This window comes from Trachinotus anak, unplaced genomic scaffold (assembly GCF_046630095.1).
Source record: "Trachinotus anak isolate AG129_WGS33_773 ecotype Australia unplaced genomic scaffold, CSIRO_AGI_Tana_v1 ptg000011l, whole genome shotgun sequence".
In the NCBI taxonomy this organism is placed as follows: domain Eukaryota; kingdom Metazoa; phylum Chordata; class Actinopteri; order Carangiformes; family Carangidae; genus Trachinotus; species Trachinotus anak.
The window spans coordinates 5,852,501-5,867,254 of record NW_027273862.1 but is presented as its reverse complement, the minus strand read 5'-3'; the positions used below and the strand labels follow the sequence as shown (position 1 = coordinate 5,867,254).

Sequence of the window (14,754 nt, the reverse complement as noted above, 5' to 3'; positions counted from 1 at the left end):
TGGGCTGGAGCCAATCCCAGCTGACAGTGGGCGAGAGGCAGGAAACATGTCACCAAATCAGTGTTTGTGTAGTGTTTGTGGCTGGAAACATGATGTGTGTGATTGTACTGCTAGACTCACCTCCTCAACCAGAGCCAGCATACGCCGAGTGCTCTCCAGAGACTGCAAGCAGAGAGAGAGAGAGAGGGAGAGGGAGAGGGAGAGAGATGATTAGCTGAGAGTCCATACAAGACACACAGCACAGCACCCGTGACAAAGATATCGCAGTGTGTTAAGATTATTAACATTAAAAGATGGAGAGGAGATCACCATGAATAAGCTATATTCAAATATGTATAGACAGACAAATTACTGAGTCATATAATGAGCTTTGATTATTCCTCTGACTCCAGGATTACTTATCTGATTTCTGTCTTTCATTTGCTAACTTTCTACCTTCTGCAGGATCCCTCTTAAATCAAACACTGTCTCGTCCCTAATCCTTATTTCACTGTTTCCCCTTGGTAATTTCATCTCCATCCATCAATCCCCGCCTTCCTTATTCCTCCCTTCCTTTCCTCCGATCACATCCGCAGAGCCTCATGGCCTTGCATTATCTCCTCATGAATGTTTAATAAGTCCATTTGAGCTTCTCTATTATTCTGCTGCACAGAATTATCTGCTCTTCCTGAGCTCCTCTCAACTCATTAAAAAAGGAAAAGTTCTCCCTTATCCCAAAAAAGCACAGTCTTGATGAAATAGACTTAGAGAACAAATGACTAAAACAAGTGAGGTCATATTAAAGCAGCTGCATCTGGTAGCCTGGAGGCTCTGGAGATATATTTGTGTCCTTATGAGAACAGGTCATTTTGAAATGTCAAATTATAATGGTCATGTCATAGACCAAAAATCAGTTCAGACTGTAGACCAAGTTTTTAAACAAAAGTCTTCCTCAGTTTCTCTGCTTTCTGGGAAACTGGTCTACTATCTTCACCTACAAGTACGCAGTGAGTTACATTTGACAGTGTTAGAAATGCAAATGTTCATGAAGACTGGTCGAATGACTGACTGATGGAAAACCAACTACCCAGGTTACCACACGCTTTCTGCAGATCATTTAAAATCTACATGGACATTGTAGTGCATAATATACATTCTTCCCATTTATATATAACCCCTCTCTATTTATACTAGTAACATGTGACCAAATTTATGATCATTGGACTGGCAATGGAGTTGAAAACAAATGAAAATACACTAGATGATGTTTCCCAAATTAAGACAAATGATACACTTTTTCATATTGAGATTAATGATTAAATGCATAAGATTTAATAAAGATAAAATAAAAGATAAAAAATACTTTATAAATCCCTAGAAAAATTCAGAGTGCATATAAAAACTAATAATATAATAAATAGTTAGATTTAAAGAATTTGATGCACAATAACAAACCAGACAACAAATAAACCCTGGTAAAATTAATAAGACCACTCTAGCTTCCACTTCAGCAGGTAACACAGGATCCTATGGAATCACATTTTACTGCAGCGCCCAGTCAAAATCATATTTTTTCCCTGAAGGAAACAGTGCACTGTATTTTTATTTTCAGTATTAGAACAGATAACATCAGTGTTTGTGAGTCAATATGTGCAATGCACATGTTAAACCAGGAGTACACAAGTGTGTAAGTGTGTCCTCTACTGTACCTCATCAGCTATCTGGTCTGCGCGCGTCTGCAGGTCGGCCAGCTCATTGCGCATGTCTGCTTCGTCTGCCATGATGACTGTTGAACTTTGACCTCAAACAGGAAAGACTGATGGAGAGAGAGAAAGAGGGAGAGAGAGGTTAGTCCACCAGCAATATTACAAAATAAAACTGTGTTACGTGCCACGCAGGGGCATAGTGTTTTTTTTGTTGTTGTTTTCCTCCTCCCTCTGTTTCCTGTTTTTCTCCCTCACCTAGTTTCCCTCTAGGTGCTGATGAGATGATTGGATTGCACCTGAGCAGACTGGAGGACGGCCTATTGGTCCCCAGGCGGTCCGAGTGGCCAATCATCTGCCGGGGAGTTGACATAATGAGGAGCTCTCTCTCTCATTTTCCCCTGATTGCCCTACCAGACTGCCTGTGTTGTGTCGTGTTGACTACAATTGTTATTTGAAGGTTTGTGTGGGGGAGAAAGGATAGGTAAGTTGGGGGTACCCTTTACATTTTCACCACGTAGTTCTGTGTTGTCTAAAAACACTAGGTTAGTGGTGGGTGCCACCCTGTGTTTTTGGTTTAGATCAGATTTGACAGGTTTTCTTTTGTGTATTTTGTTTCAGTCAGCAGTTAGGGGTAGGCCTCATTCTGTTTTATTGGTTTTCATTCCTTTGGCACACCACCTTCGCCTTTCTCCCCCCACATTTGTTAACCCCGCTTGGTGTTTTGTGTTAAAGTTTACGTTTGTATAATAAATCATCAAACTACCCTCTGGCTCATTACAAATCCTTGATTGTCCTGTTTACTGTCCCTGTCCACCCCTAGACTACACCAAAGGGACGTAACAACTGTATAAACAATGTTGCTTTGGCTTTGTCGTCTCGAGTGTAGGAAAGAATCAGAAGATTTCAGAGCATTAGCTGGTGTTCAGACTGAACGCAGCTGTGCACTGAAACAACACACACGGATGTGTTGGTGGGGGTTTACAGTTTCAGGCAGGACTACCATTAGCTCCATTAGCCATACCCCTTATCCTTTGAGTACTGGAGCCAATTCCAGCTGACACTGACCCCGGGCAGGTCTCCGGTCTATCACAGGCTGAGATACAGAGACAAACAACCATTCACACTGCTTCAGGTATCAGTATGACCTGAAATGACATGAAATACAACCCAGGAAGTCCAGTTTGAGGAACAGATCAAACTGTCGTATAGACTTCTAAAACACATTCAGCCTAACCAGTGGACAAAAGAGTCTGTTTCCTGATCTGCACCAACAGCAGCCTATTTCCCATCTGTCCCCTAGAACACTGCAATACCGCCTTAAGTCAATCAATATATTTAGACATCATTAATGAATGCACAGGCAGCACAGCTTTGATCCCCTCATTATGTCCTGGCTGCTTATGATGACTGGTGAGGTTACTGAACTCTTGCAGTTGAGTCAAATTAAGTTTTCAAATTAATTAATGAATATTCATAATTATCTTTCAGCACTGTCTGTCCCCATCTGCTGTGAGATTCATTTAGAGGTATGAGAGGTTGGAGAGGTCATTCTTTAACAGCAGGGCCACAGGTTCAATCCCTCTTAGTAGCTCTTATTGTCAAAGTGTCCTTCAGCAATTCAGTGAAGAGCTTTTCACACCAGAATTGACCCCTTTCTGAATCCTGAACTTAACATTTGTCAAATATCTATTTCACACTCACTGGAAATACTTTCTGGGGCAACAGAACTGCGGCTCAATGCAGATGAGTTTCTCTGGTTTCTTAAAAAGGCACGCCAGTGTTCAAGTGTGAAAAGCCTTTCTCAGAGCTGCTCAGTCAATAGCACAATAAAAGACCATCAACGCAGGAGATGAAATGAGGGCGACAGAGCTGTTGACTGAGCTAAAGTTAAATTATTACCACATAAGCACAAGTGACGCATAATTTACTGTTTAAACACCATGGGTAAATAGGCTCTCCTTTTGTTTACAGACACAGTCACACACTTGTAAATGTGCATGCACACCCACAAACACAACAGTCCAAGAAACGTTGCTGCTACGCCCCGCTGACCCTGAATTTCCTCCTCAGGGATCGACAGTAAATTGAGATGAACGAGGGGTGGGGTGGGGGGCTTCATCACTCTAACGGTTAGAAGAGAGAGTATCAGGACAGAGACACGGATCTATTTTTGCTCCTCTGGCGTGCTGCCAGACAGTTTTTCATAAAGCCACACACAGAGGTATGGTCCATGAAAAATGTATGTGGCTGTTACTCTGCAGGCTGACGGAGCTACATGCTGCTGCTGCTGCTGCTGCTGGTGGTGGTGGGTGGGGAAAAGGTGACGAGGGCTGAGGAGACATAGGAAACCAGCTCAGACTCTCTGTTTCTTTTATTTCCTTATCCATCACTCTCACTCTGCCGCTGATTTAATGAGGCGAATAATCTGATCTGGTCCAATCAGATCTCAAATGTGCATCTAATGTGCTTTTGTTTCTATTGCACAAATCACAATGAAGAGTTTTTCTTCTAATGTGTTTTGCCGCTGATATAAATTTAACCACCTGGCAGCTTTCAGCCCGGGGATCATTAATGCTTTATGTAATCTAATCTACTGCGATGTACAGTGCAGCGATGGGACCTGGGGACCACTGAGGTTTGGACCCACTCAGACGCTGTGGCTGCAGAAGGAATATTCTAGACTCACTTTAAGTTGCTGGGGTATGGTTACGATGTTTTTTAGGTGGGGCTAGTGTAAAATAGCAAAAACAGCTGGTACACTTTGTTGATGTACCAGATTTTGGTAGTTAGTTAAGTTTTCTGCCAGAGCCAGAGGCATCCATCGGTCAGCTCCTGTCAGAGCATCACTGGGGTCAACAGACAGACGGTCCGTTAGAGTCACAGCTGGATGTTTGATAAGGCCTCTCCTTATTGTGCCGCGCCTTCTGTCTGTCTGTCTCTGCCTCCATCCCAGTGGATTCGTCAGGCCCGTTAATAATTCAATATGTGCCGGGAAAAGAGATGGAGGAGGGGTGTAAAAAAAACAGCAATTTCAAAGTGCTTCTCTTATTGTGTGTGTCTGTGTGTGTTTTTGTCTGCTATACTTGGTACACAGTTGCACTTTAAAATATTTATGTGGACATTTTACATTTTGGACTCTTAGCTGAGGCTGTAATCCAGAGCTCCTCACAACGAGAGCAACAGCAACATGAGCTTCAGGTGATGGATCAGCAGCCTCACAGGTGAAACACACAGAGCAGACATGAACAAATACAGATGTGTCAGCTTTCAAACGCTGTCTGCACAACTTTTCAGTATTGGAGCAGATATTGAATGCCCATTTGTTGACAGTGCTGCCGTGGTCGTGTTGTCAGGGGCAACAGTATTGATGTTCCAGTGATGCCTGTCCCATAAAAAAAACAAAACAGACTGTAATGTTCAAGTACTGAAATGAAACTGTAATGTCAGCTACAACAACTGAACTAAATATAACTAAACACTCAATAACATTCAGATCTGTGCTCTGACATGCTCCATCTTTTCTTTTCCTCACTTCATCCATCTTCCCAGTGTAATGTTCTGCTGTGTTATTGACCAGTCATTGATTGCTTATCTCTTTGCAGCGGACCTGCTTCCTGTTAAGTCACACATACAGAACAGCTTCTTCTTGTTTCCTCCAAACTATAGATTTACCCCAGTGGACATCCACTTAACATCATTTAACACTGCTTTAACTGCTGCTGAGCACACATTTCTTACATCGTACATCTGATCTGTTTTACCACTGATAAATCACATTCATTGTGTGGACAAATGAAAACGTTGACCTGACGATGGTGCCAGGTCAAAGGTAATAAAGATTTTACCCTGTGGGTAATATGAATGGGATAGTATGAATTACTGGTGGAAAGGTCAGGGGATCACCAAAGGCAACAGGCTTCACCCTCTGGAGACCATAAATGTCTGAACTAAATTTCATCAGTCTGGTCAACAGTGCCATCCTTAGAGAGGCTAAGAAGTTAAAAAAGGCAGCATGTGAACTTGCTCCATTTAAGTGGTACTTTGGGTTATTTGACATGGGGTTGTGTCACCTGCAGCAGATTCAGATCAGTGCGCTGAGTAGCTGAGACAGAAGCTGGGTGATGTGCTGCTGTGGACAGAGTCATTTGCAAAAATGTGTTTTATCCACTTTTAAAAATGCCCACAGAAAAAAACCCACAATATCAGCAGAAGTGTACGTTTCAATTTAATATTTTTGCCGCTTTATGTTTCTGTCGAACAACCCATGATTTCAACCATTCAACTACTGCATTCCTAAGTGCAACTATAGTGTGCACTGCGTTACTCTGCAGATCAGCTGTTTCAGTAGTATTTATATAAAATGTATTTCCAAAGAAAAGGGCAGCTTGGTGAAGAGATGAAGCGCTGAAAATATGTTAAAATATAGCATAAACGTAGCTTTGATATTAGGTTTTTTCAGTGGGCATTTTTTAAAGTGACTAAAACACACTTTTGCAGATGTCGCCGTCAACACCAATACATCATTCAGCTTCTGTGCCGGTGCTCCTGCTGATTCTCTGAAGTAACAGAGCCCTGATCTGAATCTGGTGCAGGTAACACACTGACTATAGACCTATAGATAAGTACCTCACACAGCCCCAAGTTAAATAACCCAAACTATCACTTTAACAACCACTGTACTATAAGCACATCTTATTTGCCCACAAGGTAACACACAAGAAATTACAAGGTAAGTTCAGCTGCTCTGTCAAATTAGTTTAGTTTGCAAGTTGCAAGTTGCAGCATATAAAGGGAAAAAAAAGCCCGCTAGCTCCCCTCATCTACAGCTGTGTGTGTCTGTCATGGTAATCTAACGTCTGTGAGAAACTTATTGTAACATCACCTAATTTAGATCCACAAGATCACTCTACCCTCCATGTGTCTCACTATATGCTGCTTGTTTCATCTCTGATCAATAACAAACGAACTTGTTGATATGGAAAATAAAACAGTGAACAGATAACAGACATTCATTCTTAATGCACAGGTTGCAATTTTAATTGCTTAATGGGTTTCATAGACAAGCACACACACACACACACACACACCCAGACCCACACACGCGGTACAGTGAAGCCGACATAACACAAGGTCCAGCCCTGCCCATCCCCCACCTGTGGCCATGCTGGCTGTCACTCGTCTTGACTGACGGCTGCAGTAAGGCCTGAACTGCCAGGCTCAGCCCGTAGAGAGATTAAAGTCAGCGGGGAAAGAGGATTTACCCTCCACTGTTTTCTCTCCTCTCTCTCACACACACACTCTCCTCTAACTCCATCGCCTCTTTCTTGCTTTCTTTGTTTTGATTCATCCACTTTCCCCAACCTCTCTGTCCATGAAGGACAATGAGAGAGCATATGTCACATAAGATTTGGTAATAATACCATACACCTATGAATAAAAGCCACCAGTGATTCAGTTTGTAGCTGAACACTTTAAAACTGGTGTCAGGTGAAATCACATGAGGAGATATGATTTCCTGAAGATAGCCAAGCAACACATTCAGGGATTAGCACTCTGATTTCCATACAAATAATTTCACATTTCAAACACAGACTTAAACGGAGCCACTAAAAGGGCACCAATGAATTATTGATCAAAAATATTAATAGCCTTAATCCTAAAAGCTGTTGAGGTGTGGAAACAGGATGAGATGGGGAAAGAGCCAGGACATGACCTCAACGAACAAAGCAGGTAAAGGCCTGAACACACTGGGTATTGTGACAAAACAATGACGGAAAACTGTTGCTGCTGTGTTTTATAATTGGATTTCATTTCTATGTTTCTTTGGTTGGTTAAAAAGTGTGAACTTGTTTCCATGGATGTTCTTGTCTCTCTTTGTTTGCCTCCTACCTTGTCTGTCACTTCCATCGTCACGTTTTCTGTCCTGCAAAGCCATGAAGACAGCTTTACTATCTCACGTCATGTTGGGTAGATCGTGTGTGTGTGTGTGTGTGTGTGTGTGAAGACAGTAGAGTAGAGTTTGGGCACAGAGCTCCAGGAGGGGACTGGATTAGCACTGTCACAGGATGACATGCTTAACACAGCTACACAGCCCCAATCATGGAAGAATACAACAACAAGCTATTTCAGGCAACAAAGAGGAGAAATCCTGTCCAAGAATACAAATGGAAAATTCCACTGAAAACACAGAAGGCACCATGTTTTTGTATGTAAGAGGTGTCAGTGATTAAAGAGCCTTGATATGAAGACAGGATTTTTACTCTGGAGATGTTCCACCCGTTGGTCAGAATAAAGTGTGTAATTTGTGGGTTTTCTTATCATGTAAAAACGATTTATTGTAATAAATCGTTTTTATACATATGAATGATGTTTTAGTCATATACAGGCAGATAGAGTGAGTGTTTTCACAGTATGAATGCATTAGTAATCTACAATGAACACTACAGAAAATCCTTCTGTCTCTGTGTCCAGGTTGAACAGTGTGAGACACAACTGAGGTGGAAAACAAGTATAATACATTGCAAAGTAAGTGGAAGCTCTTATGAAAGGCCGACATGCAGCATACACTTCCCCTACAGGCACACAGCTGGCCACCAACGTCATTAGACGTTGATATTTGGTTCAGTGTAGGTTGCGAGGTTGCGTACCAAAATTCAGTGTCAGGACAACGTCTAATGCCAGGGTCAGTTAGATGCAGGATGCTGACGACAGCTGATGTCGATATTTTGTAGGTTTGAAAATGTGTTGTTAAGTCACCGAAATCCAAATGTCTCACGCCATCGCCATCTTGACAAATAAAATACAGACATTCTGGTCGTGGGAAAAACATCTGTCTGATGTTATAGTCGTAACAGTCCGACGTCTCCCTGACGTCACATTGATATTCAGTGCCTGCTGGCTTTATTTCCATAAGTTGAAACACTTCTGTCCCCTTTATTAGCATTTGTAAAAAAAAAAAAAAAAAACATCCATTTTTTTTTCTGTGACTTGTGAAGCTATTCTGTCTGTCACAGCATTTTACACCAGAATCTAGCAGTGAACAATCATCAAACCACCACACTCTTACCAACAACACCAGAAACAGTAAAACAAACATGAATGTAAATAGATGATGGTGAGGGACATCTATCAACAGATATAGGCTATTTCCTAAGCATTTTTGTAGGTATGGGTGGTGTTAACATCAACCTGAAGAGAAAAAAATTGAGAGTCATGAAAAATTTGAGAGATGTTAGAAAAATGCTAATTTACAGTATCTCCTTTGTGAGATTTAATGACATAAAACACCCGCAGGTGGACACAGTGCAGCCTGGATGAAGGAGGGAATTTCTACATTATATAAGATTCGTTCATGAGGGTTAAAAAGATGATGAAACACTCGCTTAGCATCCTCCACTGGAGCAGACTGGTGGGCTGTCGTGATAAACTGCCTCCACCCTGAACCAAAAAAGACTGCCATCAATCAAGCGTTGTGCTCAGTTGAGATAAACAACGTTTGTGAAAGAAATAGGACATCAGGACACTGTAGCTGCTGGAGAATCTCTCAGTCAGGGAAACCAGGTCAGCTTGTCAGTTGTTCAGTTGCATGTTTCTCACGGGTTTATAGAAGCACTAACCTAAATCTGGGGGATTTTTTTAGGGTAGCTGGTGCACTTCTCCCTCTCTTTCATGCATTTGTTTTTGTGGATTAGTAAGAGAGGCGGTGGGAAATGAGATGATGGGCTGTGACTGTTTATTAGTACGGCTATTTCAATAATGCTCCTTCTCTTTGTATGATTGTGCAGAACTGAGTAGCATTAAAATGAACCTGCCTGGAGGGATGACAATTCAGCCCTGGAGGAAGAACCGGAGTGAAGGAGCAGTCATGGAAAGAAGAAAAAGATTTCAGCATCGTGAGAACCTCACGTCTCCTATCTCAGTGGAGTCACACAAAAAACTCTGAGGGTAAGACAGGTGATTTTAAATGAAGAAAGGGCAGAAACCTAATTGAGGAACATTAAACATCTCCTTACTCTCTTTCCCTCCTATGTTTGCCTCAGACTTGACCTCCTGTTTTCCATCTATCCGACAATCTTTCACCAGTCCTCCAAACTGAACGAGCATAAAGGTTGTTTTCCTCAGCCCTCTGATACGACCCATAGGAGTGTCTCCTGAAGTAGCGCCCCCACAGGCGTTCCAGACCTTGGTTGTCATGTTGTCACCGCACTTTTCCCTGTCATAATCACTACGGCCGATAGAAGTCACCTATCAACAAAACGTAACTGTGGGTCATAAGAAGCTTCTGCACAGACGACCTGTGGGCTCATTTTTTTCAGAGGACTGATTTTCAGAGGACAGTCTCTGAAAATCAGTGCAGCAGTAGGTCGACCAGACTGCAGCTACAAACTTTGTAATCACAGCTTTAGAATAATCTCTGTAATTATAAAACAGACATGTTTTATTAGGGCGGGGCTCTGTCTGTCTCATGTCCATTTACACTGAAATGGGAGTAAACATTAGATACACACTACATGAAGCACACACACACACACACACATACGTGTGCGTGTGTATGTGTGTGTTCAAGGAAGGTTAACACTTCTCTACACTGAGAAACTGAAAACATCGCACAGTGAGAACTGGTTCAAGGGCAGGATGGAGAACAGCAGCAGGGCAGGCAAGAGTGTGTGTGTGTGTGTGTGTGTGTGTGTGTGTGTGTGTGCACGTGTGTCTGCATGAATGTGTGTCTGTGTGCGTGTGTGAGGGTCCAACATCTCACCACATCAAAGCGGAACCATGTTTCATTATTAACAGGATAGAGCCGGGTCAACATTATTAATGCAACAGCAGCGTGTGTGTGTGTGTGCATGGAGTGTGTGTGTGTGTGTGTGTGTTTACTGATGCCTGTGTGTGCTGTACGTGTGTTCACCTCTTCATGCACATGTGGTTGCTCATATGCATGTGTGTGTTCAGTGTGTGTGGTCTTGGGTTTTTATATCCAGCTCTCCATCATTATTGCATCAGTGGGTCTCAGTGTGTGTGATTTATTTTCATATATTTTTATGACTTAATGAAACTCATATAACAACTGTGACCACCTGAGGTCTCAACTTGGTTAAACAGAAGAACTGTACATTGAAAAAAACAGAAATGAGGCCAAATGGTACCAAAGATTCATAAATACATAAAACTACTCTACATTACAGTTGCAAACAGATTATCCTTAATTGTAATCATATGCAAGCAAAAAGGGCTTATCTTATACTTTTGCATCAAATTGTTTATCTACATACAGCATATATAGCAATGTTTACCACCCTGGAGAACTGTATCTCCATGTGATCACTGAACATGATTTCATTTGGCCAGTAAATCAGTCCTCACTTCAAATGATGGTGCTGCAAGCAGGTATACCAGGGTCCAAGCTCCCGCACAACAACAATATAACATTCACCTGCCATAGAGATTACAGAACATATTCATTTGCATTGAAAGGAAGGAAATAAGAAGTAGTCTCCCTGTTAACATGTGCTGAAAGCTATAAGCTGTCTGACCCCTGCTCCTCTCTGGTTTCACCTCTTCAGTCACTGTTAATGCATCCTGCACAACCTGCTCTTACCCTGGAAAACACTGAGCTGGAAAGGCTGATGATCTTCAATTATACACACACATGTAAACAGACATGTGCTCACACACACTCCCATATACATGAATGCCTTGTCAGTCGATTTTAACCTGCCTGCTCAGGACCAGGTAGAGCACAAACCTGTCATTTAGACTCAGGAGGGTGAAGCACCTGCTGACACTTCATAGATAACATCATCTGTTCTCCATTCTCAGACAACCTTCATATCACATCAGGTACGTCCACACAGCAGTGAAGCTTCAGTATTTCTGCAGTGTATCACTTAATAGATTAATTGATAATACATTAATTTATAGATAAATTAATCTCTTATTGAAACAGACCAATTATTAGTAGTCTTTTGACAAAATGTATCAATTCACTCATATGCTACATTCCAAAAGATTTTTTTTTTTTGTTCAGTGCAGTTTTTCACAGTTGCACACACACACACACACACACACACACACACACACACACACACACACACACACACACACAAACCACCAGTGCATACATACTGTACCTTCATGCTGACCTATGAGCAGTAAGCACATATGCCAAGATCAGGCCAGAGAGCATGATGTGAGCTTGAGGGCTAAACTATTCAGACAGTACACCCACCACTTTACGGCTGACTGCTTATATATCATGCATGTGCCAACAGCACACACACACACACAGCATGGTTTCAGAGTACATTCACGTGCTTTAGCAGACACACACACATTAACATCATGAACTTCCTGGTTACTGTTTGTTAATGCATCTAGTTTATAGGAACTTCCTGTTAAAATATCACCTCCTGCACACAACTATCTAACACAAAATCTGCACTGACACAAAATTAGGGCCGACAGTCATTTAGATATGACTAAAGAATAATTCTGGACGCACAATATCACTGTTTCTTCACTTCCCTTATCGCATCTAACTTCAGCACCAGACAGTGCAATGATGAGGACAATATTATGATCTGAATTCTCCATATCTACAGTCGATGCAATCAGACACAATGTTAACACTACAAAGCATTTAAAATAACTTCAAATAAATGATGCACATCATTAATAAATGCACAGGAGGACTAGAATTGTTATAGACTAGGATCTAACTATCACCAGTTGTAAAGCACAGAAGAATTTCTGATGTAAACTCTCGTATTTACTGAGGGTGAGTCCTATAAAGGTGTGTAAAATTCAGTTTATCTTCAGTAACAATCAAAAAAGCTAAAACTAGGTTTCCATTGGCTGAAATTGAGGGTAATAGGTGAAATTAAATACATTTACATTCAAAGTACTTAAAAAATGCTGAATGAATGTCAACTTTTCAGAGCACAGCTTTGTTACACAGCCTTTCCATCCAGGTTGACCACAGTGGCTGAATGTGAATGGAAGAAGGTAAAAAACTGGTTTTCTGCCTACAGCGACGCCTGCTGTGGCCATATGGCCGCAGTGAATTAAAGCATTCCCTGTGGAGAGACAGGAGGGACACACAGGGAGAAATCTGCTGTGGAAAATCACTGAGGAAATCATGCTATTTCTCTAGTGAAATGCCACCACAATGTTAGTATCACCAACACATTTGCCTATAATTTGCCAAAATTGAAGTTATTTTTCAGCTCCGCAAGGCTAATTACACTGCAGGACAACTGCATGCAGCTGCTACTCAGTGCCGGAGCAAAGAGGTACAATGTCTCAACTCCATCACCTGGCAGCAGGTGTAAATGTACCATTTTAGAGGCCTGGTCTGATTTTAACACCATCACTGTGGCAGAAGATTACAAGACCCAAAACAAATGGGGGTGGGGGGGTGGTTGGGGGAGACAGGTTCCCAGCGTTCAGCCATTTTTGTCTTGGCTGAGCAGGGATGATGGAGCAGATTGCATTTCCTCATTATATAATCCAAAAGAGAACAGACAGACAGACAGAAAGCTACGGCAGGCGGGCTCGGATTGAGACAGGCAGATTAACTAGAGCAATGGACGGATGGGAGGATAAACGTGCAGAGGCGGAGTGGTCAGTCGCCAAGCAAGAAAATATACATTTAACTCACCCTGAAACAGCTTCTGAAACTGTTTGGACCTGTATCAGAAGGATAATTCCTCTACATATCTTATATAAAATAATGCATTTAGCATCTACAGCCACTCGCAAACATCTCAAATTTTATGGGCTTTTGAAGAATTACAGAACATTAGAGTGTTCAATAACGAATTGGGCAAAGGGCGAAGTGTAGGCAGACACATACGCAGGCTGGGAAACAAGGTGGTGTGGAGCATACAGGAGATTCAAAGCAATCATCTGTGGCCTGCAGGGATAATCACTGCAAAGCCCCACTGTCCCATTCACTGAGGATAAAACCCACTGGATTAATCTGTAGGCCTACAGAATACACACACACACACACACACACACACACACACACACACAGAGATGCTTCACAACACTTACATAACACACGGACCACTCTCGCTCTCTTTTACTTTCCCTCCTTCATACATGTTTTTCCTTTCCTTTCACTTTCCATCCACTGTCTCCCTCTCCCACTTCCACTCTCACTGACACACACAAAACCTAGAGTGCTCACCAACACACGCACTCACACACTCACACTCTCTGCCAACCCCCCTCCTCTTCTCTATTTCTTCGCCGCTCTCGTCCAGCATGCACACATTCAAATGGACACCTGTCAACATGCTGCGCCGTACATGCTGTTCATTTGTACACACACACACACACATTCACAGTGGTGACAGGAACATGTAGTACAGTACATGTGGAAGTAGATAAAGGTACATGTACATATACTCATACTGTGGGCTGCACGTACAGGATACACACAGAGAAAGAAATAACTCATTCTGCATAGACCAAAGGATTAAAATACACACACACACACACACATACACACACACACACACACATATGCAGATCCTAATAACAAGCACTTAAATAACCATCACTGTCAGAAACTATGTTCAACTCCCTCTAAACAATGGTTCATAGAGTGAAAACCAACAGCAGAAATGTGCCTTGTGTTGACCAGGTGGTTGTAGTTGTGAACATGTATATGCGTCCTCATGCACATCCAAGATACAAACACGACATGGGCCACCACATTGCTCCACAGTGTTTCTAGTGAGCAAATATTCCACTGGGGGCCTTTGAGTTTTGTGAACTTGCCAAAAATGAGACAAAAGCCTTGTTTTGCAAGACACGAGTAAGACTCAAGTCAAGGCTGTGAAGTCCCGAGTGAGAGCTCAAACCCTAAATTTTGTATTTCAAGTCCGAAAAAGAATCAATATATTATGTGTGCTGGCGTGCACCGCCAAATGCAACTGTCCTTCCAGGTGGTGCAACGTGACTGGCTGTTGCTGGGTTAGCATCAAATTGTTTATCAATGGACTTTTTTATTACATAACTGTTTCATCTTCAGGCTTGGGGAAGGACGTCAAGTTATTCC

General features: G+C 42.0%; 1 protein-coding gene across 3 annotated transcripts in view; it reads right to left on the bottom strand.

Moving 5' to 3' along the window:
* The window catches only part of LOC139627434 (synaptosomal-associated protein 25-A-like), a 40,840-nt gene that overhangs the window by 22,151 nt on the left and 3,935 nt on the right, over window positions 1–14,754 (bottom strand). For 2 of the 3 annotated variants that reach the window (XM_071488171.1, XM_071488169.1), the window contains exons 2-3: window positions 1,689–1,795; window positions 121–162 (exon numbers count right to left, since the gene is read on the bottom strand). In XM_071488171.1, the coding sequence (XP_071344272.1) occupies window positions 121–162; window positions 1,689–1,760 (114 nt within the window). In that variant the 5' untranslated portion in view covers window positions 1,761–1,795. Of the gene's footprint in view, window positions 1–120; window positions 163–1,688; window positions 2,554–14,754 lie in introns of those variants that run through there. The other variant, XM_071488170.1, reaches the window with a different exon arrangement.